General features: G+C 45.4%; 1 protein-coding gene across 3 annotated transcripts in view; it reads right to left on the bottom strand.

The window, feature by feature from the left end:
- LOC115154586 (roundabout homolog 1) overlaps positions 1–21,464 on the bottom strand; it is a 214,634-nt gene that overhangs the window by 26,392 nt on the left and 166,778 nt on the right. For all 3 annotated transcript variants that reach the window (XM_029700968.1, XM_029700969.1, XM_029700970.1), the window contains 4 exons: positions 19,847–20,004; positions 13,981–14,101; positions 4,076–4,214; positions 3,723–3,850 (listed from right to left, as the gene is read on the bottom strand). In XM_029700968.1, the coding sequence (XP_029556828.1) occupies positions 3,723–3,850; positions 4,076–4,214; positions 13,981–14,101; positions 19,847–20,004 (546 nt within the window). The remainder of the gene's footprint in view (positions 1–3,722; positions 3,851–4,075; positions 4,215–13,980; positions 14,102–19,846; positions 20,005–21,464) is intronic.

The raw sequence follows: 21,464 nt of genomic DNA, 5'->3' as shown, positions 1-21,464 counted from the left end.
CTTTTTTTCATTTACCAATTAAAAGAATGAGTGTCCACACTTCCGCTGCGCCTTGGTCCTTCTCTCTCATGTATGACATTTTCAACGACGAGTACGACTTATTTTGTGACAGAATTCCCCACCAAACCAGGACCAAGCAGCGGAAGAAGGCTGGCGAGGACTGGGAGACACGACGGGTAAGGGAGACCGAGAGGCACCCCCAAGATTTTTTTAGGCGGGGGCACAAGGGCTGGTCGACGGCGCCAGAGCTGCCCGCCAGTCAACAGTCGCCAGAGCTGCCCGCCAGTCAACAGTCGCCAGAGCTGCCCGCCAGTCAACAGTCGCCAGAGCCGCCCGCCAGTCAACAGTTGCCAGAGCAGCCCGCCAGTCAACAGTCGCCAGAGCCGCCCGCCAGTCAACACTTGCCAGAGCCGCCCGCCAGTCAACAGTCGCCAGAGCCGCCCGCCAGTCAACAGTCGCCAGAGCCGCCCGCCAGTCAACAGTCGCCAAAGCCGCCCGCCAGTCAACAGTCGCCAAAGCCGCCCGCCAGTCAACAGTCGCCAAAGCCGCCCGCCAGTCAACAGTCGCCAAAGCCGCCCGCCAGTCAACAGTCGCCAGAGCCGCCCGCCAGTCAACAGTCGCCAGAGCCGCCCGCCAGTCGTACGTCGCCAGAGCCGCCCGCTAGTCAGGAGCCGCCAGAGCCGCCCGCTAGTCAGAAGCTGCCAGAGTGGCCGGACTGCCAGGAGATGCCAGAGGGGCCCGACTGCCAGGAGATGCCAGAGTGGCCCGACTACCAGGAGATGCCAGAGTGGCCCGACTACCAGGAGATGCCAGAGTGGCCCGACTACCAGGAGATGCCAGAGTGGCCCGACTGCCCGGAACTGCCAGAGTGGCCCGACTGCCCGGAACTGCCAGAGTGGCCCGACTGCCCGGAACTGCCAGAGTGGCCCGACTGCCCGGAACTGCCAGAGTGGCCCGACTGCCCGGAACTGCCAGAGTGGCCCGACTGCCCGGAACTGCCAGAGTGGCCCGACTGCCCGGAGCTGCCAGAGCGGCCCGACTGCCCGGAGCTGCCAGAGCGGCCCGACTGCCCGGAGCTGCCAGAGCGGCCCGACTGCCCGGAGCTGCCAGAGCGGCCCGACTGCCCCGAGCTGCCAGAGCGGCCCGACTGCCCCGAGCTGCCAGAGCGGCCAGACTGCCCCGAGCTGCCAGAGCGGCCAGACTGCCCCGAGCTGCCAGAGCGGCCAGACTGCCCCGAGCTGCCAGAGCGGCCAGACTACCCCGAGCTGCCAGAGCGGCCAGACTGCCCCGAGCTGCCAGAGCGGCCAGACTGCCCCGAGCTGCCAGAGCGGCCAGACTGCCCCGAGCGGCCAGACTGCCCCGAGCGGCCAGACTGCCCCGAGCGGCCAGACTGCCCCGAGCTGCCAGACTGCCCCGAGCTGCCAGACTGGCCCGACTGCCCCGAGCTGCCAGAGTGGCCCGACTGGTCCGAGCTGCCAGAACCGAAGCCACCTCCAGATATAGGTGGGTTGGGGAGGGGGGTGTAGCACAGTGCCGTCGGTGACGGCAGCCACCCTCCCTTCCCTCCCTTTTTGTTTAGGGGGTATTGTTTGTTGGTTTTGTTGGGGTATTGGGGATTTTCTTGTGTTTTTCTTTTTTAGGTGCATCCCGGAGTCTGCACCTTGAGGGGGGGGGGTACTGTCACGTCCTGACCAGCAGAGGGCGTATTGCTTTGTCTCGGTCAGGATGTGGCAGGTGGTTTGTGCTTGTTTAATGTTGGTGATTGGGACTTCCAATTGAAGGCAGGTGTGTATAGTTGCCTTTGATTGGAAGTCCTATATAGGTGTGTGTGTGTTTGTCTTTGGGTTTGTGGGGAATTGTTTTGCACTGCGTTTGTTAGCCTGCAAACTGTTGTAAATCGTGAGTACCGTTCATTGTTTTGGTTTTCCCTGTGGATGCTTTTTTTCATTTACCAATTAAAAGAATGAGTGTCCACACTTCCGCTGCGCCTTGGTCCTTCTCTCTCATGTATGACATTTTCAACGACGAGTACGACTTATTTTGTGACAGAAAGTGTTTCCTTTCAAATGGTATCAAGAATATGCATATCCTTGCTTCAGGTCCTGAGCTACAGGCAGTCAGATTTGGTTATGTCATTTTGAAAAAAAGGGTCCAATCTTAAGCAATGCCAGCCTACCATAAATACGTTTCCAATATATACAGTTCCATTCACAGCAACGAAAACCGATAGGCTACCAAGAAAACCATAATAGCATCTGCAGTAAGAATATTCCAGCCACTCTCTTCCTATGAACCAGTTACTATTAAATGAATGTTTTTAGACAGAAAACCTGTGGCTAGGGTAGCATTATAGGCTAACCTGGGCTGGCTAGCTGTAACACTTTTTACAGCTAGCTAAGAGTGAAGCAGCTTCAATGGTAAACTTGACCCCACCTTTGTATAAAATTAAAGGCATATCACATTATCCACTTAGCCTACCACAGAGATGAGAAGTGTTTTTTCCTGCTTTTTATGGAAACTCAAAGGAGTCATACCTAACCCCAGTGGCTTTCCATAGCCCCCTACACACCACAGTACACCCTGTCCATTATGCTGACACAGCGCAGCAGATATTTTTTTTGTGCCTGTCACTCAATCATTTTAACTTTTTTGCTATTTTTATGTAGGGACGTAAAAGTCAGGGGTCTAAGCGCCCTTTAGCTCCCTCGTGGAGCTAGACCGTTCCACAGAGAATTTTACATGGAACCCAAAAGGGTTTTACCGTGAACCTGTGTACACCGTACTTAGACAGCTACACCTTTCCCTCCAATTAAGCCAATCTGTACGAATCTGCTATCTGTTCTTCCTCTCCTCTGTTCAGACCCTAAATTAGACCCTGGTCCCCCTCTTTTCCCAGGCAGGCAGGGCTGGTGTAGAGTAGACTGTGTAATTGGAACCATGTCATTCCCAGCGTGGGACACAGGATTGTCTTTAATTAAGCCCTGCTCTGTCTGTCTGTCTGTCTGTCTGTCTGTCTGTCTGTCTGCCTGTCTGTCTGTCTGTCTGTCTGTCTGTCTGTCTGTCTGTCTGTCTGTCTGTCTGTCTGTCTGTCTGTCTGTCTGTCTGTCTGTCTGTCTGTAGTGTAGTGTAGTGAGGTGTTACTGTTCATTTCCTGCCGTTAGTCCCTGTGCTGTGGGGGGTCATTGTGGCAGGGAATCCCTGCTCATAAATGAACCCACTTCCTGGTGCCTCATCAACACTCCCATCTGTTACACTGATCCAGTCATGGTTAGACTGTGGCAATGGGCTGTGTAAGTAAGGAACAAGGCTAGTAGAGTGCTGATTGCTTCAGAACTGATATGAACGCAAGCCAAGAGGATACAGTAAATTACATAACCTCACAGATTGAACTGATAACCTAGCTCAGTCTGTTACCCTGGGAACTGCTTGACTTGACACATGAATGTAAACTGATCCATGCTTAAGAAAACAGGGCAGGCCAGAGATCAGTGGGGTAATACTCCATGGTGTGGCTAGACAGGGTTAGGTGGGATATCTACTAACTGCTCTGAGAAAAGCTGTCTTCTTCTTCACACGTTCTCTAACGTTACATGAATGTGAGAGCAACAGCTGCACAGCATAAACCCAGTCTGCACGTTTCATAGTCTGTGCACCTTTCATGTCAAACAGCAGGTGTGACCAGGGTCGGGGTTGGGGTTAGGGTCGGGGGAGGTTGTACTGACCGTGGACGGTCAGCGTAGCGGACGCCTCTGCCTTTCCCACCATGTTCTCTACAACACACGTGTAGGAGCCCTCGTCTGATGGTGCCACACCACGCACACTCAGAGTGTGGTCTTCCAGGATCTCATACCTGTAGACAGACACACACACAGGGAGAGAGAGAAAGAGATAGAGAGAGACAGACATGAGACAAAGGATCTTTACACGATGGCAGGCACACTGTAATATCCCAAGCATCTGATTCCATGACCAGATGTGACCCTGCATGTGCATAAGGTTTAGATCACAGTATGTATCTATGATGTAAGAGTGTAATATAAAGGCTGTATAGCAGTGCTGGGTCATCCATCCGTACCTCCCCTTGGGCAGGTCTGCATCCTCTTTCCTCCAGCGGACAGTGGGGACCGGATCTCCCCGCGCCTCACAGTGGAACTCCACACTCTCATCTGCCAGCACCATAACACTACTGGGCCTCTTCACAAACCCTGGGCGTTCTGGAGGAGAGCATCATCATCATCATCATCATCATCATCATCATCACTGTCATAATAGTCAAAATAACCACTATTCTTTGTGTGAAGATGTGCACGGCAGTCTGTAGAGAGCCCCCACAGCACACGCTTTCTTCCTCCATTTCCTAGAGTTCCAATGCTGGTTTATGTTAATATTGGCATTCTACAGTATCACACACATTTGAAGTTGAACTGAAATCTTAGCTTGGATCTCCACCCCGAGCCCTTAGAAAATAAACGTCTATACCAGGTGGTGTCAGAGGAAGGCCCTAAAAATTGTCAAAGACTCCAGCCACCATAGGCTGTTCTCTCAGCTATCGCACAGCAAGCGGTACTGATGCACCAAGTCTGGAACCAACAGGACCCTGAACAGCTTCTATCCCCAAGCCATAAGACTGCTAAATAGTTAGTTAAACAGTTAACCAATAGCTACCCGGACTATCTGCATTGACCCTTTTTGCACTAACTGTTTTGACTCATCACATTACGCTGCTGCTACTGTTTATTATCTGTCACTTTATTCCTTGTTATATGTATATACCTACCTCAATTACGTCATACGCCTGCACATCGACTCAATACTGAAAAACTGTTTCTTTCTCAAGGCCATCAGACTGTTAAATAGCCATCACTAGCACCTTAGAGGCTGCTGCCCTATATACATAGACTAGGAATCACTGGCCACTTGAATAATGGAACACTAGTCACTCTACTAATGTTTACGTACTGCTTTACTCATTTCATATGTATATACTGTTTTCTATTCTACTGTATTCTAGTCAATGCCTCTCCGACATTGCTCATCCTAATATTTATATATTTCATAATTCTATTCTTTAACTTTTGGATTTGTGTGTATTGTTGTGTATTGTTAGATATTATAGCACTCTTGGAGCTAGGAACACAAGAATTTCGCTACACCCGCAATAACATCAGCTAAACATGTGTATGTGACCAATAACATTTAATTTGATACCCTGTATGTATATCCAAGTTATCGTTACTCATTGTGTATTGATTACTACTTTTATTATTATGTGTTTGACTGTTTCTATTATTTCTCTATTTTCTTTCTCTCTGCGTTGTTGGGAAGGGCCCGTAAGTAAGCATTTCACTGTTTTTACGAAGCATCTGATGAATAACATTTGATTTGATTTGATCCGGGGCTCCCAAGTGGCACAGCGGTCTAAGGCACTGTATCTCAGTGCAAGAGGCATCACTATAGTCCCTGGTTTGAATCCAGGCTGTATCATATCCGGCCGTGATTGGGAGTCCCATAGGGTGGCGCACAATTGGCCCAGCGTCGTCCGGGGTTTGGCCGGGGTAGGCCGTCATTGTAAATAAGAATTTGTTCTTAACTGACTTGCCTAGTTAAATAAAGGCTAAATAACAAAATACAAAGCTTTGAGTTAAGCACCTAAAAATGAGACCCCTGAATACCATTAACCCTCCGTAACCCTCTCACCCACATTCCCCCACTTCTTTTAAAACCCATTTTATTTGCCTCTTTCTTATTTGTGACATGTGGATGAAAACCAATAAATCCACTTAAAACTAGTGGGGCTTGTTAAAACCAGGGCCATTTTAAACAAATCTGTTTCTTCAATCAGCAGTATTATTCTATTAGCCTTAAATGTTTTTACTGGGCATTATAAATGTGTGTGCCCTGGCCAGCCGCCCAGCCCAGCTGATTCTGTGATAAGACGTCTCAGTCTGCTCTGATGGGAAGTGCTTGGAGAGGGAGTGGGGTGGGAGTGGGAGGAGGTGGGGTGGGGTGGATATGGTGACAGCATAGGAACGAGGTGGGGGTGGAGAGCGGGACCAGGGTAGGGTGGGGTGGGGGTGGAGATTGGAACAGGCTATGGGTCAGTGGTCTGGGACACTACATTTTTTTATTTTGACAGGGAGTCAATGCTGAGACCAAGGTCTCTTTTCCAGATAAGCCCTGTATAGCACCACAATACACATCAAAATGCAATAAACAAAATTAAACTACACATTCATATGGACATTAAAATACACATCATTATACACAACAATGCATGAAATGGAAAACACAATCATAAAATACAGACACATTCTTCAGTAAAAAGATCTCCTAGCAACCGTCTGAAATGCCCTAGATGCACCAATTCCTCCAATTTCAAAGTGTAATCTAGATCATTCCACACGTAAAGTGCAAGGAAATTAAAGGCTGATTTACCTAACTCTCTAGACACCAAAGGAGTCTCCAGAGTTAACCATCCTTGTGAACGGGTTTGATATCTTGTAATTTTAAATCTTAACAGTGATGTTAGGGAAGTCGGGAGTTTGTGGAGCAATACTTTGTAAACAAAAACAGTGTAATGATGTGATCTACGTGACTTCAAAGAGGTCCAACCAACCTTTTGGTAAAGAATACAGTGATTAGTAATAAAACTGTCTCCTGTGATAAAACGAAGGGCGCTATGAAAAACATCCAGGGGTTTAAGTGTAGAGGCATCTGCACGTTGATAAATAGTATGACCATAATCAAGAACAGGTAGAAAGGTTTACTGCACAATCTGCTTCCTGTTGACTAGAGAGAGACAAGATCGGTTTCTGTAAAAAAAAAAATCCCACTTTAAATCTTAGTTTCTCAACATGCTCAGTCATATGTGTTTTAACCTTTTGCTGCAGTGGGCTAAATCACACAGTGTGTTTCTTGGTAGTCTTAAACAAATCTACGTTGAAACAAAAGTATACACCTCACACACATTTTTATTTAACCTTTATTTAACTAGGTAAGTCAATTAAGAACAAATTCTTATTTACAATGACGACCTACCCCGGCCAAACCCGGACGACGCTGGGCCAATTGTGCACCGCCCTATGGGACTCCCAATCACGGCCGGATGTGATGCAGCCTGGATTCGAACCAGGGACTGCAGTGACGCCTGTAGCACTGAGATGCAGTGCCTTAGACCGCTGCACCACATTGGATTAAAACAATAAGACACCTGTACAGTAACATGTCAGATATAGAGTGGAAATGTATTCCATATTGAGTTTGAATCCCAATGTTACACCTTATGTACATCATAGACGATGGAAATATAACAAAACCATTAGACATAAAAACACCAGATTTTTGAGGGGGTTGTTTGAAATAATGTTTATTAATTATGAAATAGCATTCCCACAATGAGGCCACTAGGGCATTTGCCTGCAGGAAAGTGGTAGATTAATCATTGTCAGTCCAAACACCAAGGTATTTGGATGCAGGGACTCGTTTGATTATAGAGCCAGCCGCTGAGAAAAGATGCAATCCTTCTGAGACAATCTTCCGAGAACTTGAAAACAACATGTATTTAGTTTTGCCCATATTAAGTATGAGTTTAAAATCCGTAAGGACTTCTTGCACAACTACAAAATCGGACTGTAGCCTTGTCATAGCCAGGTCAAGGCAATTGCGCCATAATAATATAATCTGAATATATATAAATATACATATATATTTTTAAACAGATTGACCAATCGCATCTACAGTGGCAAGAAAAAGTAAGTAATCCCTTTGCAATTACCTGGATATCTGCATAAATTGGTCATTAAATTTGATCTGATCTTCAGCTAAGTCACAACAATAGACAAACACACTATCAATGTGTAAGACAAACACACTAATCAGGGATTTTCCAGAATTTAGCTCTCACTATAATCCGAAAAAGCGGTTACATAATAATCAGATTTAGCCTTTCTGGTTTGACACATTGATTCCTCAGTTCCTCAGCTTGCAAGTCCAGGCCAAAGCCTGTGTTCCTGGCCTTGACCCATCATCTCTTTTATGAATGACTTCTGATAATTCCGGAGCATACCAGGCAATCGATCACCGTTTAACCCTTTGTTTTTTTAAGGGAGCATGATTATTCACAATAATAATGAAGACATCTTCAAAAAGGCTGAACGCTTAATCAGGTTCAGGGATAGCTGAAATACAATCAAGGAGGTCACTAAAATAAAGATCATGTAAAAAAGCCTGAAGTTTTTAAAGTTCCTCTTTGTGATGACACGAGGCTTAGATTTTTATATTATCACATCTCTAACACAATAACAAACCAGTTAACTCCTCGAGTGCACAAAGGTTAGCCGAGGGAGGATGTTAGACCTCTATCACAGTTATTGATACATTTTAGGGCTGTCCCCGACTAAAAAAAATATTGGTCAACCGAGAGTCGTCTGTCCATTCGACCAATCGATTGGTTGAAATGTTAAAACGTGTATTTTTCCATATATACAGTGTCTTTGGAAAGTACACACAATACCCTATAACAACAAAGCAAACCATTTTTGCTAATATCACATTTACATAAGTATTCAGACCCTTTACTCAGTACTTTGTTGAAGCACCTTTGGCAGTGATCACAGCATTGAGTCTTATTGGGTATGACACTACAAGCTTGGCACACCTGTATTTGGGGAGTTTCTCCCATTCTTCTCTGCAGATCCTCTCAAGCTCTGTCAGGTTGGATGGAGAGCATCGCTGCACAGCTATTATCAGGTCACTCCAGAGATGTTTGATCGGGTTCAAGTCTGGGCTCTGGCTGGGCCACTCATGGACATTCAGAGACATGTCCCGAAGCCACTCTTGCGTTGTCTTGGCTGTGTGCTTAAGGTCGTTGTCCTGTTGAAAGGTGAACCTTCGCCCCTAGTCTGAGGTCCTGAGCACACTGAAGCAGGTTTTCATTAAGGATCTCTCTGTACTTTGCTCTGTTAATCTTTGCCTTGATTCTGAAAAACATCCCTACAGCATGATGCTGCAACCACCATGCTTCACTGTAGGGATGGTGCCAGGTTTCCTCCAGACGTGACGCTTGGCATTCAGGCAAGTAACTTATAATGCCATTGCCAATATGTAAAAGTAGCCTACATAAAGCAAACAAATAAAAACATTGCAGCCTGCAGGCAGAAAATGTCCTGTCTACAAGGACACATTATATCAACTGTTAACTTGGTCCAGCCAAAAGCTCCTGCTAGCAAACTTGCAACATTGTATAAAATATTCTGGGCCCTCAGAGTTTCCACTCCAGTGACCTCCTTTGCGCAAGGGATAAGAAGTAATCAGGTAGGCATGTTTTATGATGTTTCCACCAGATCAGAGCATGCCATTTTCCCCCCCATTCACTCTGAGTGTTTATCGAAAGGGAGAGAACTCGAAGGATTTTTCAAATAGGCTACGTTGAGAAACGATTATCATTCTCAATGGATGTAAGACAATCAGAAAAAGTATCAGATCCCCAAATCAACACATTTATAGGCCTACATTTGCGCGCAGACCAGGTAGCCTAGACCTACTTCCATGTGTAATCAGATGTGGGTTCTTACACAAGATTTACAGGAGCGCTCCAAACAAAAGACAATTCATAAATATACAACTCATAAATGGAATTAAATAAACCAAAACTTGTTTGTTTCTCACAAGTGTAGCCTAGGTTGTGCGCTCTGCAAACAATGTGTCCACTCCTACAATGACAACGGTAAGACTGTAATAATAATATATTGAATGCATTAACAGAAATTACCGTAACCAAAGAAACATTGTAGATTAGATATTATGGGAATTAACAGTAGGGTAAATGTACAACTGGTGATAATGGTGTGCCATCCCCGAGGCCTCCGCAATGGATTAGTCCACTCAGAAAGGCATGAATCAGACAGGTGTCTCGTGTGGCATAATTGACCAGTCGACTAAATGGGGTCAGCCCTAATACAGTTGAAGTCGGAAGTTTACATACACTTAGATTGGAGTCATTAAAACTCGTTTTTCAACCACTCCATACATTTCTTGTTAACAAACTATAGTTTGGTAAGTCGGTTAGGACATCTACTTTGTGCATGACAAGTACTTTTTCCAAGAATTGTTAACAGACAGATTATTTCACTTATAATTCACTGTATCAGAATTCCAGTGGGTCAGAATTTAACATACACTAAGTTGACTGTGCCTTTAAACAGCTTGGAAAATTCCAGAAAATTATGTCATGGCTTTAGAATATTCTGATAGGCTAATTGATATAATTTGAGTCAAATGGAGGTGTACCTGGGGATGTATTTCAAGGCCTACCTTCAAACTCAGTGCCTTTTTGCTTCACATCATGGGAAAATCTAAAGAAATCAGCCAAGACCTCAGAAAAAAAATGGTAGACCTCCACAAGTCTGGTTCATCCTTGGGAGCAATTTCCAAACGCCTGAAGGAACCAAGTTCATTTGTACAAACAGTAGTACGCAAGTATAAACACCATGGGACCACGCAGCCGTCATACTGCTCAGGAAGGAGACACGTTCTGTCTCCTAGAGATGAACATACTTTGGTGCGAAAAGTGCAAATCAATCACAGAAAAACAGCAAAGGACCTTGTGAAGATGCTGGAGGAAACAGGTACAAAGGTATCTATATCCACATGAAAACGAGTCCTATATAGACATAACCTGAAAGGCCGCTCAGCAAGGAAGAAGCCACTGCTCCAAAATGGCCATAAAAAAGCCAGACTACGGTTTGCAACTGCACATGGGGACAAAGATCGTACTTTTTGGAGAAATGTCCTCTGGTCTGATGAAACAAAAAAATAACTGTTTGGCCATAATGACCATCATTATGTTTGGAGGAAAAAGGGGAAGCTTGCAAGCCGAAGAACACCATCCCAACCGTAAAGCACGGGGTGGCAGCATCATGTTGTGGGGGTGCTTTGCTGCAGGAGGGACTGGTGCACTTCACAAAATAGATGGCATCATGAGGCAGGAAAATTATGTGGATATACTGACGCAACATCTAAAGACATCAGTCATGAAGTTAAAGCTTGGTCGCAAATAGGTCTTGCAAATGGACAATGACACCAAGCATACTAACAAAGTTGTGGCAAAATGGCTTAAGGACAACAAAGTCAAGGTATTGGAGAGGCCATCACAAAGCCCTGACCTCAATCCCATAGAAAATGTATGGGCAGAACTGAAAAAGCATGTGCGAGCAATGAGGCCTACAAACCTGACTCAGCTACACCAGCTCTGTCAGGAGGAATGGGCCAAAATTCATCCAACTTACTGTGGAAAGCTTGTGGAAGGCTACCCGAAACGTTTGACCCAAGTTAAACTATTTAAAGGAAATGCTACCAAATACTAATTGAGTGTATGTAAACTTCTGACCCACTGGGAATGTGATGAAAGAATTAAAATCTGAAATAAATCATTCTCTCTACTATTATTCTGACATTTCACATTCTTAAAATAAAGTGGTGATCCTAACTGACCTAAGACAGGGATTTTTACTAGGTTTAAATGGAAGGAATTGTGAAAAACTGAGTTTAAATGTATTTGGCTAAGGTGTATGTAAACTTACGACTTCAACTGTACATTTACATTTTAGTCATTTAGCAGACGCTCTTATCCAGAGTGATTAGTGCATTCATCTTAACATAGCTAGGTGAGAGAACCACAGCCCCCCCCTAACACACCCACTCCCACAGGATTAAATGTCAGGAATTGTGAAAAACGGAGTTTAAATGTATTTAGCTGAGGTGTATGTAAACTTTCGACTTCAACTGTACATTTTCCCCCAAACAAAGGCTTAAAGATAGTAGCTCACAGTAGCTTTGGCAAGGGAAATGGATTTCAGTAAAGAGACAGATCAATTATTTTTAATAAGAATGGCCACTCCACCACCTCTAACCTGTCTATCAGCTCTGAACACATTATAACCTTCAATATTAATATCAGATTCCAGAATGTCCCCAGAGATCCACGTTTCAGTCAATACCAGAATGTCCGGATTCGTCTGCATAGCCCAGATCTTAATGTAACCCAGTTTAGGAAGTAAGCTCCTAATGTTCAGATGCATCAACCCAAGTCCGGGTTTGGCCGGTGTAGGTCGTCATTGTAAATAAGAATTTGTTCTTAACTGACTTGCCTAGTTAAATAAAGGTTAAATAAAGGTTAAATAAAACACAGAAAAAAATAAGTCCTATACGATTTTTAAAGTCACATGGAGTCTCCAACTCAAACAAGCTACATTGAATAGGTGGTTACAGGGCTTGTCTGAATGTTGATGTTGATGGTTGATATTGATATAGATGGTATGGCTATAGGATTTCATAGACCTGGACTATTTGGTCTATCTCTATTAATAATAGAGGAAAGCGTAGACATTGGAATTACTTTTCCAAAGTTGGCACCATAGGCCCTAAGGCCGCTGCCAATGTCAATAGGAGGATCTCTCAGAGTAACCAATGATGGAATGTTATAAATTGACTTACATGGGCTTTAGTTGCTATCATGTATTAGCCCAAGCCCTCTGCGTGATTTGAAAACCGAGTGGATATTCAATTTCACATTTAAAACTTCTAGCACTGGGTGAGCAGACCACAGTGGGCTTCTCTATTGACAACAGCAGATCTAAGAGCGGAGTTCAAACGAATAGGTGCAATATTACAACTGATAACACCCCTGGCAGTATAGACAACAGTATGATGATAACACCCCTGGCAGTATAGACAACAGCACGATGATAACACCCCTGGCAGTATAGACAACAGCACGATGATAACACCCCTGGCAGTATAGACAACAGCACGATGATAACACCCCTGGCAGTATAGACAACAGCATGATGATAACACCCCTGGCAGTATAGACAACAATACGATGATAACACCCCTGGCAATATAGACAACAGCACGATGATAACACCCCTGGCAGTATAGACAACAGCACAATGATAACACCCCTGGCAATATAGACAACAGTACGATGATAACACCCCTGGCAGTATAGACAACAGCACAATGATAACACCCCTGGCAATATAGACAACAGTACGATGATAACACCCCTGGCAGTATAGACAACAGCACAATGATAACACCCCTGGCAGTATAGACAACAGCACGATGATAACACCCCTGGCAGTATAGACAACAGTACGATGATAACACCCCTGGCAGTATAGACAACAGTACGATGATAACACCCCTGGCAGTATAGACAACAGCACAATGATAACACCCCTGGCAGTATAGACAACAGCACAATGATAACACCCCTGGCAATATAGACAACAGCACCATGATAACACCCCTGGCAGTATAGACAACAGCGCCATGATAACACCCCTGGCAATATAGACAACAGCACCATGATAACACCCCTGGCAGTATAGACAACAGCACAATGATAACACCCCTGGCAGTATAGACAACAGCACCATGATAACGCTTAGAAAGGATGTGAGGTATTACCTGAGCGGTGCTTGGACTGTCTCTGAGTGAATATCTTAACTGGGCAGCAAGAGGAATGGATGAGAGTGGGGTGTAGTAGTGGAGGTACAACCTCTCCAGGACAGCACAGGGGTGGCAGGGGTCAAGGTGGGGCGACAGGGTCATCCTGAGTTTGGGGCTCAAGTGAAATGCCTGCACAGCTGTGGGACTGGGTGCCATTGTTACGTAACCTCTTGCATTAATGGCTTATGTGCCTGGGAGAAAAGCCTTTACCTAGGGGGACAGGAAGCCTCAGACTCTTTGACCTTCACTGTCACAACTGAGACTGACTAGGTGACTGAATGGGACTGAGAGGCGGAACAGAGAGACAGACTCAGATAGAGGGACCAACCAACAGATGGCAGACAGACAGACAGACAGACAGACAGACAGACAGACAGACAGACAGACAGACAGACAGACAGACAGACAGACAGACAGACAGACAGACAGACAGACAGACAGACAGACAGACAGGTCGGGTCTTACCTAGTACAGTCAGTTCGGCAATCTCGCTCTCCCTCTCTCCCACCATGTTGGTCCCCACACAGATATATTTCCCTGCGTCACTCTTCCTGGCGTTGGTGATCATCAGCTTCCCACCGCGGATCTGACAGATGGAGGGAAGAAAAGTACAAGTTGTAAGGTCATTTGTAATTGAATATAGCATGTTACGCTTGCAAATACTTGTAATTCCCGAAATACTATTTGATGCAACAATTTGTGGGTTTACACGATTCTAGAGTGTCCTACAATATAGAGGATGAAATGATGACTTTCCACCTGTCAAGCCCAGACAGAGGTCTGTCTGGTAGGTTTAAGAAGCAGCAGCTTTTAGGGGTAAACAGTGTGTTCAATCTCAGCTGGCCCGGCTGGCTGGTTACGTGGCAGGAGGGCAGTGCCTGACAAGTTTATTCCGCTGACAGTTGGAAGCAGAGATCCCACAACCCTTCAGGCCTCAGAGAACCACTGCTACAGCACCAGCCCAGAGATACTGCACTGTGCCACGCAACAGGATCGTTGTAATGGGAAAGAACTCTGGACGGTTAGGTTGGAGAATTATGTTATTTTCAAAGCAGCACTTATAATTGTGGAATCAGGTTTTCTAAGAACATAATGAAATCATGCATATGAAACTGACAACTATTAAAATGTATTGAAATAGGGATTGCTAATAAAATGTAACAAAATCAAATGCTATTGGTTGTGTTCACATAGCTGCAGGTGCAGCAAAATGATTAATGACAATAGAGGAGAGAGAGAGGTTTGGTGGGGTGCAGGAACCCCATTTTCCAGTTGTAAGGTGCAGTGTAGAGGGACGTTGGTTAGTGAGTGGTGGGGAATCACAGGGCGCCATAGCGTTTCACAGAGGAAGGGAGTAGAGGAGTCGTAGCTGAGCCAGGCCTGTGGGCCAGCAGGTTCCAATCTTAATGTGTGTAAACCAAGCTGGGATGACCAGCCAAGCAGTCACAACTAATCCACTCACAGCCTGATGTAAAGCAGCCTCGCTGCTATCTCGGTCCCCATACACCACCTCTAACCCTCCTCATGCTCCTCATCCTCACCCCCTCCTCTTCCCCGTGAACCTCACAACACCTGAAACATGCTGAGAGGAGGCTGACCTTCCCTCTCCACACTGACACATTCTACCAGGCCATAAAAGTCCTCATGTGTTACACAAGGACCAGGGATGAGGATGGGAGAGGAGGGGAGAGCAGGGGGAGCAGGGGGAGCAGGGGAGAGCAGAGGAGAGGAGGGGAGACCAAGGGAGAGCAGGGGAGAGGAGGGAAGAGCAGGGGAGAAGATGGGGAGACCAGGGGGAGAGAAGGGGGAGAGGAGGGAAGAAGAGGGGGAGAAGAGGGGGAGACCAGGGGGAGAGCAGGGGAGAGGAGGGGGAGACCAGGGGGAGAGCAGGGGAGAGCAGGGAAGAGCAGGGGAGAGCAGGGGAAAAGAGGGGGCGAGGAGGGGGAGACCATGGGGAGAGCAGGGGGAGAGCAGAGGAGAGGAGGGGAGGGGGAGAGCAGGGGAAGGAAAGGAAAGGGGGGATGAGAGTGAGAACAGGGGAAGAGCAGGTGGGAGGGCAGTGGGCAGATTTCAAAGCCCAGTGGTCCCAGAGGTCCCTGGGCCAGGACCTGTTCCATGTTCCATCCCCTGTAGTGCTGGACACTTTTGAAGTGTCATCACATTACCCTGCTTTTGATGGGGGCAAAGGCGACAAGGAGTGTGATACCTTTAGTGAGTGTGTGTGTGTGTCTTTGTCGCTGTGCATTCTGTCTGTGTGTAGCAAGACCCGAAGTGGTTCGTACAGTATAGAGTAGTGGGGGACGGGGTGAGGATGGGGCAATGAGAGGCACATCTGGAGCTGCAGTACTAGTCCAGAGGAGAGGCCTGAGAACAAAGAGACACAGGTCCTTTGAAGAGCTTCTCCTCAGATGTCCTCCTGTCACATCCCTGCACCATCAGCCTGCACACACATTCCTCCGGTCTTACAGACCCACAACAACACCAGCAAATACATCCCTCCTGTCCTCCTCCTCTCTCTTCTCTCTCTCTCATACTTTCTTTCCTGCGTCCCCCTCTGTTTTCCCTTTCCTTCATGCATCTGCTTCTCCATCTGTTCCCTCCATCACATAGTGGTGGTGGTGTGTGTGACTGTGTTCATGTGTTCCATTGAGTTCTTCTGTTATGTGTGCTACACTATACTACACTTAGGTGCCTATCACTATACTTAACTGCCTATCACTATACTTAACTACCTATCACTATACTTAGGTGCCTATCACTATACTTAACTGCCTATCACTATACTTAACTACCTATCACTACACTTAGGTGCCTATCACTATACTTAACTGCCTATCACTATACTTAACTACCTATCACTATACTTAGGTGCCTATCACTATACTTAACTGCCTATCACTATACTTAACTACCTATCACTACACTTAGGTGCCTATCACTATACTTAACTACCTATCACTATACTTAGGTGCTTATCACTATACTTAACTGCCTATCACTACACTTAGGTGCCTATCACTATACTTAACTGCCTATCACTACACTTAGGTGCCTATCACTATACTTAACTGCCTATCACTACACTTAGGTGCCTATCACTATACTTAACTGCCTATCACTACACTTAACTGCCTATCACTACACTTAACTGCCTATCACTATACTTAACTGCCTATCGCTATACTTAACTGCCTATCACTACACTTAACTGCCTATCACTATACTTAGGTGCCTATCACTATACTTAGGTGCCTATCACTATACTTAACTGCCTATCACTATACTTAACTGCCTATCACTACACTTAGGTGCCTATCACTATACTTAACTGCCTATCACTACACTTAGGTGCCTATCACTATACTTAACTGCCTATCACTACACTTAACTGCCTATCACTATACTTAACTGCCTATCACTATACTTAGGTGCCTATCACTATACTTAACTGCCTATCACTACACTTAGGTGCCTATCACTATACTTAGGTGCCTATCACTATACTTAACTGCCTATCACTACACTTAGGTGCCTATCACTATACTTAACTGCCTATCACTACACTTAGGTGCCTATCACTATACTTAACTGCCTATCACTACACTTAGGTGCCTATCACTATACTTAACTGCCTATCACTATACTTAACTGCCTATCACTATACTTAGCTGCCTATCACTACACTTAACTGCCTATCACTATACTTAGGTGCCTATCACTATACTTAACTGCCTATCACTACACTTAGGTGCCTATCACTATACTTAACTGCCTATCACTACACTTAGGTGCCTATCACTATACTTAACTGCCTATCACTACACTTAGATGCCTATCACTATACTTAACTGCCTATCACTATACTTAGGTGCCTATCACTATACTTAACTGCCTATCACTACACTTAGATGCCTATCACTATACTTAGGTGCCTATCACTACACTTAACTGCCTATCACTACACTTAACTGCCTATCACTACACTTAGCTGCCTATCACTATACTTATCTGCCTATCACTATACTTAACTGCCTATCACTATACTTAACTGCCTATCACTACACTTAGGTGCCTATCACTATACTTAACTGCCTATCACTACACTTAGGTGCCTATCACTACACTTAGGTGCCTATCACTATACTTAACTGCCTATCACTATACTTAGGTGCCTATCACTATACTTAACTGCCTATCACTATACTTAACTGCCTATCACTACACTTAGGTGCCTATCACTATACTTAACTGCCTATCACTACACTTAGGTGCCTATCACTATACTTAACTGCCTATCACTACACTTAGATGCCTATCACTATACTTAGGTGCCTATCACTATACTTAACTGCCTATCACTACACTTAGGTGCCTATCACTATACTTAACTGCCTATCACTACACTTAGATGCCTATCACTATACTTAACTGCCTATCACTATACTTAACTGCCTATCACTATACTTAGCTGCCTATCACTATACTTAACTGCCTATCACTATACTTAGCTGCCTATCACTATACTTAACTGCCTATCACTACACTTAGGTGCCTATCACTATACTTAACTGCCTATCACTACACTTAGGTGCCTATCACTATACTTAACTGCCTATCACTACACTTAGATGCCTATCACTATACTTAACTGCCTATCACTATACTTAACTGCCTATCACTATACTTAGCTGCCTATCACTATACTTAACTGCCTATCACTATACTTAGCTGCCTATCACTATACTTAACTGCCTATCACTATACTTAGGTGCCGATACGATATGTAGTGCGATTCTAACGATTCTCATGATTTTATATGTATTGCGATTCGATACTGCAATTCAATGTTCCAAACATATTGCTCACTATGTCTGCTGCAGAATCACAAGAGAGACCCATGAGAAAAATATGTTTGATCAGTCATGGTAACAAAAGTGCTGAAAACACATTGGCAAACCATTAAAAACAAGATGGAGAACAAGCAAAATAAAGGAACACCCCACTAGCGCATAAATAATGTTGAGATATTGAACAATTAATATTGCGATATATCGTTAAAAATAATATCCCAATATGTAACTGTATAAAATGTTCCCCCATCACTAACTACACTGCCCCTTCAGAGTTAATCACAGTCCTGAGGATGGAGAGCTGCCACCCACATCACCCACATCACCCCCAACCTGACCCCACTACAATCAATATAGGGTGTTAGTGTGATAATATGCTACAATATACAGTACTGTACAACTGAACAGAAACTGCACACCCTCTCTGCCTGCTGTTGATGCATCGCTCTGCACCACTGGCAAGCCCAGTGCCCTTCCCTCCCCCATCAACTTAAAACAAACGCTGGGCCACACAATGCGTTCATTCCCACAGCACCAAATCCTACGGCAGACCCCCGGGACTCGACGTGGTTAAAGAAACAACAACAGTTTTTGGAGTGGATGTTGTGTTAGAAACAAACCATAAACACAAGCGCTGCGTTGTTTACAGGGCCTGTGGACTCATTAGGAAACAGTCTTATCTGCAGGGCCCATTAGTCCAGTGAGCCGAGCCATAGCTCTGAGCCAGTACACCAGGGACAACCACAGACATACCATAGGGACTGTGGCCAACATAGCTACTGTGACTTCACTGCAAGACCTTATTTGACTTGGTATTTTATTACATTATAGTGAAGTTGGTTCCTTATGGAAATGACATGCAGCGGTAAAGACAACGAGGAAGGCATGCAGATGGGTGTAAATGAGGAGATAACAGGGAAATACAAAGCCATTGCAGCCTTTGTATTTCCTTCAGAAGGCCCTCCTCCTCTCCTCCACCTCCTCCTCCTCTCCTCCACCTCCCTCTCGTCAGCGTGGAAGAGAGCTGCTCTGTCCATCACAGCCCCTCAGAGAGAAACTACCTGTCACTCCGGAGGAGGATGAGCCTTGGATCCCAACTCACAAGTCCCCTAGAGCGTATACAGACACACAAACAAGCAAACATGCTCGTGTGCGCACACACACATACACCCACCCCTGATTTCTTTGCATGCTTCCACAGATAGCCTTTGTTCCAAATAGACATTGATTAGCCAAATCACAGTACAATATGATTACATTATGTTAGTCAAATAGATTATGCATTTGTTTCTCTTCATTATGACACATCTGCCAACAGAGACACTTTGATCTTCCTGGAGCTGCGCCAGCAAGCAGTGGGGTGTGTGTGCGCGTGTGTGTGTGCGCGTGTGTGTGTTGACGTGCAGGTGTGATGCGCAGGCCCATTGCAGTGCTTGCTCTGTACAGAGAGTGTTCTCGGAGGCTAACGAAGCTTGTCTTACCGTGACGCGCTCATCCCGGTCTTTGATGTTGGTACCATCTTTCCTCCATGAGATGGTGGGCTCAGGATGCCCGCGGGGCGGTTGGCACTCCAGCACGGCAGGCTCGCCCGCTGCCACAATCACATCCGCTGGGTTCTGCCTGAAGTCATCGCGGAGAACTGTGGAACAGGAGAGAAAAGAGGTTAAAGGTCCGTTAGCAATGCAGGTCGAAATGAAACATATTCAAGACTCTTATGACCAGAATCTCGAAGTGAAAGGACTAAAGTCTGAGCAGAGGCAGTCGATGACAGATCACTAGTCTTGATGTAGCTGGACATTGTATCGCACAATAGTGGTCTCCAGGGTGGTGTGCCAAATCCCTGATGTTCTATAGTAATACAGGCCTACCACCCGCTCCGTCTGATTAGACGAACTCTCTACCAGCTGCGGCTCAACTGTCACTCTCCACTCCAGCCCTGAGGGAACACACAGGCAAACCACTTGCATTTGCATCACAATCCCATGGACGACTCCCAGGAACTTTGTTTGACGTGTCAGGTATCCATTGACCAAAATAAAACCTTTGCCAGTTAATGTTTCCCTACCTTGTTTGCCCATCAAACACTTCAAGAGAGATAGGAGGATATTTCGCAAGAGCCTTTAACAAGCTAGCTAGGTGGAAAACACACACTCAACATCTTTAAAGGTTTAACGGCCATTAGCAATGACTCGATACATCATACTCAATAACAACCTGACACAATCGCAGTGTATTGCTAGTTAGTGAGTACAGCCTGTGGAGGGGAGTGCTGACGGAATGATGCGCTTGTGCGAGGCTCTATATGGACCATAAAGACATTGAGTTTGTCAGTGAGCGACGACAGCCCGTGTACTCCTGATGACATTTAGAAACTGAGAATGTATTATTCCACAGACACTGGCCCAGTTAACAAAGGCCTAGAGAAGAGAACAGAAGACAAGAGCAGAGAAGGAAAGACAAGAGAAGACAGGAGAAGAGAGACTCCACAGCATTTCAGTCTAGACCATCACAGTCAGTCCCAGAGTCCCCCAGCCAGCCCAGTGATTGTCTCTCCAGCCCGTTCCGGATGAATGAGTGAGTTAGTGACTACACCCTGAGGGACATCATGCTCTCATAAATTGGAGAAATTCCTCATCCCTTCTCCGCAGCTCTTTTCATTATATTCCCAACACAGTTACTGAAGCCCCCCTCCTTTCTCCCCTCCTCCCTAGCCCCCTGCAGCCAGCATGTAATCTCCTCTGTCTCCCCCAAACCAGATTACATGACATTACATTTCACTGCATAGATAACATTACATTACATTGTCCGACACTTCAATACCAGGCACTATATTCTATTTACACTGCATGACATTACGTTACATTGTACGGGATTGTAAGACATTTCTCTGTGTCTAGGTTGAATTTGTGTACGCACTCAAAGGTGAATAAGGCCTTTCAGCCAATCCATGAATCCTACATGGACTCGTTCCAAGAAACTTCCTAGAAACTTCCAGAATGTTTTAATGAGTGTGTTCATATTTAAACTATAATTTCCCAATACTCCTTTCCAGAGAAACAATATGTTTTGAAAACTTTGTTTCAGTTGGTGGTTATCAAG

Source organism: Salmo trutta, chromosome 19 (genome assembly GCF_901001165.1).
Source record: "Salmo trutta chromosome 19, fSalTru1.1, whole genome shotgun sequence".
Taxonomy (NCBI): Eukaryota; Metazoa; Chordata; class Actinopteri; order Salmoniformes; family Salmonidae; genus Salmo; species Salmo trutta.
Note: the sequence above shows the minus strand (reverse complement) of the source record. Positions and strands in the feature narration are given on the sequence as shown.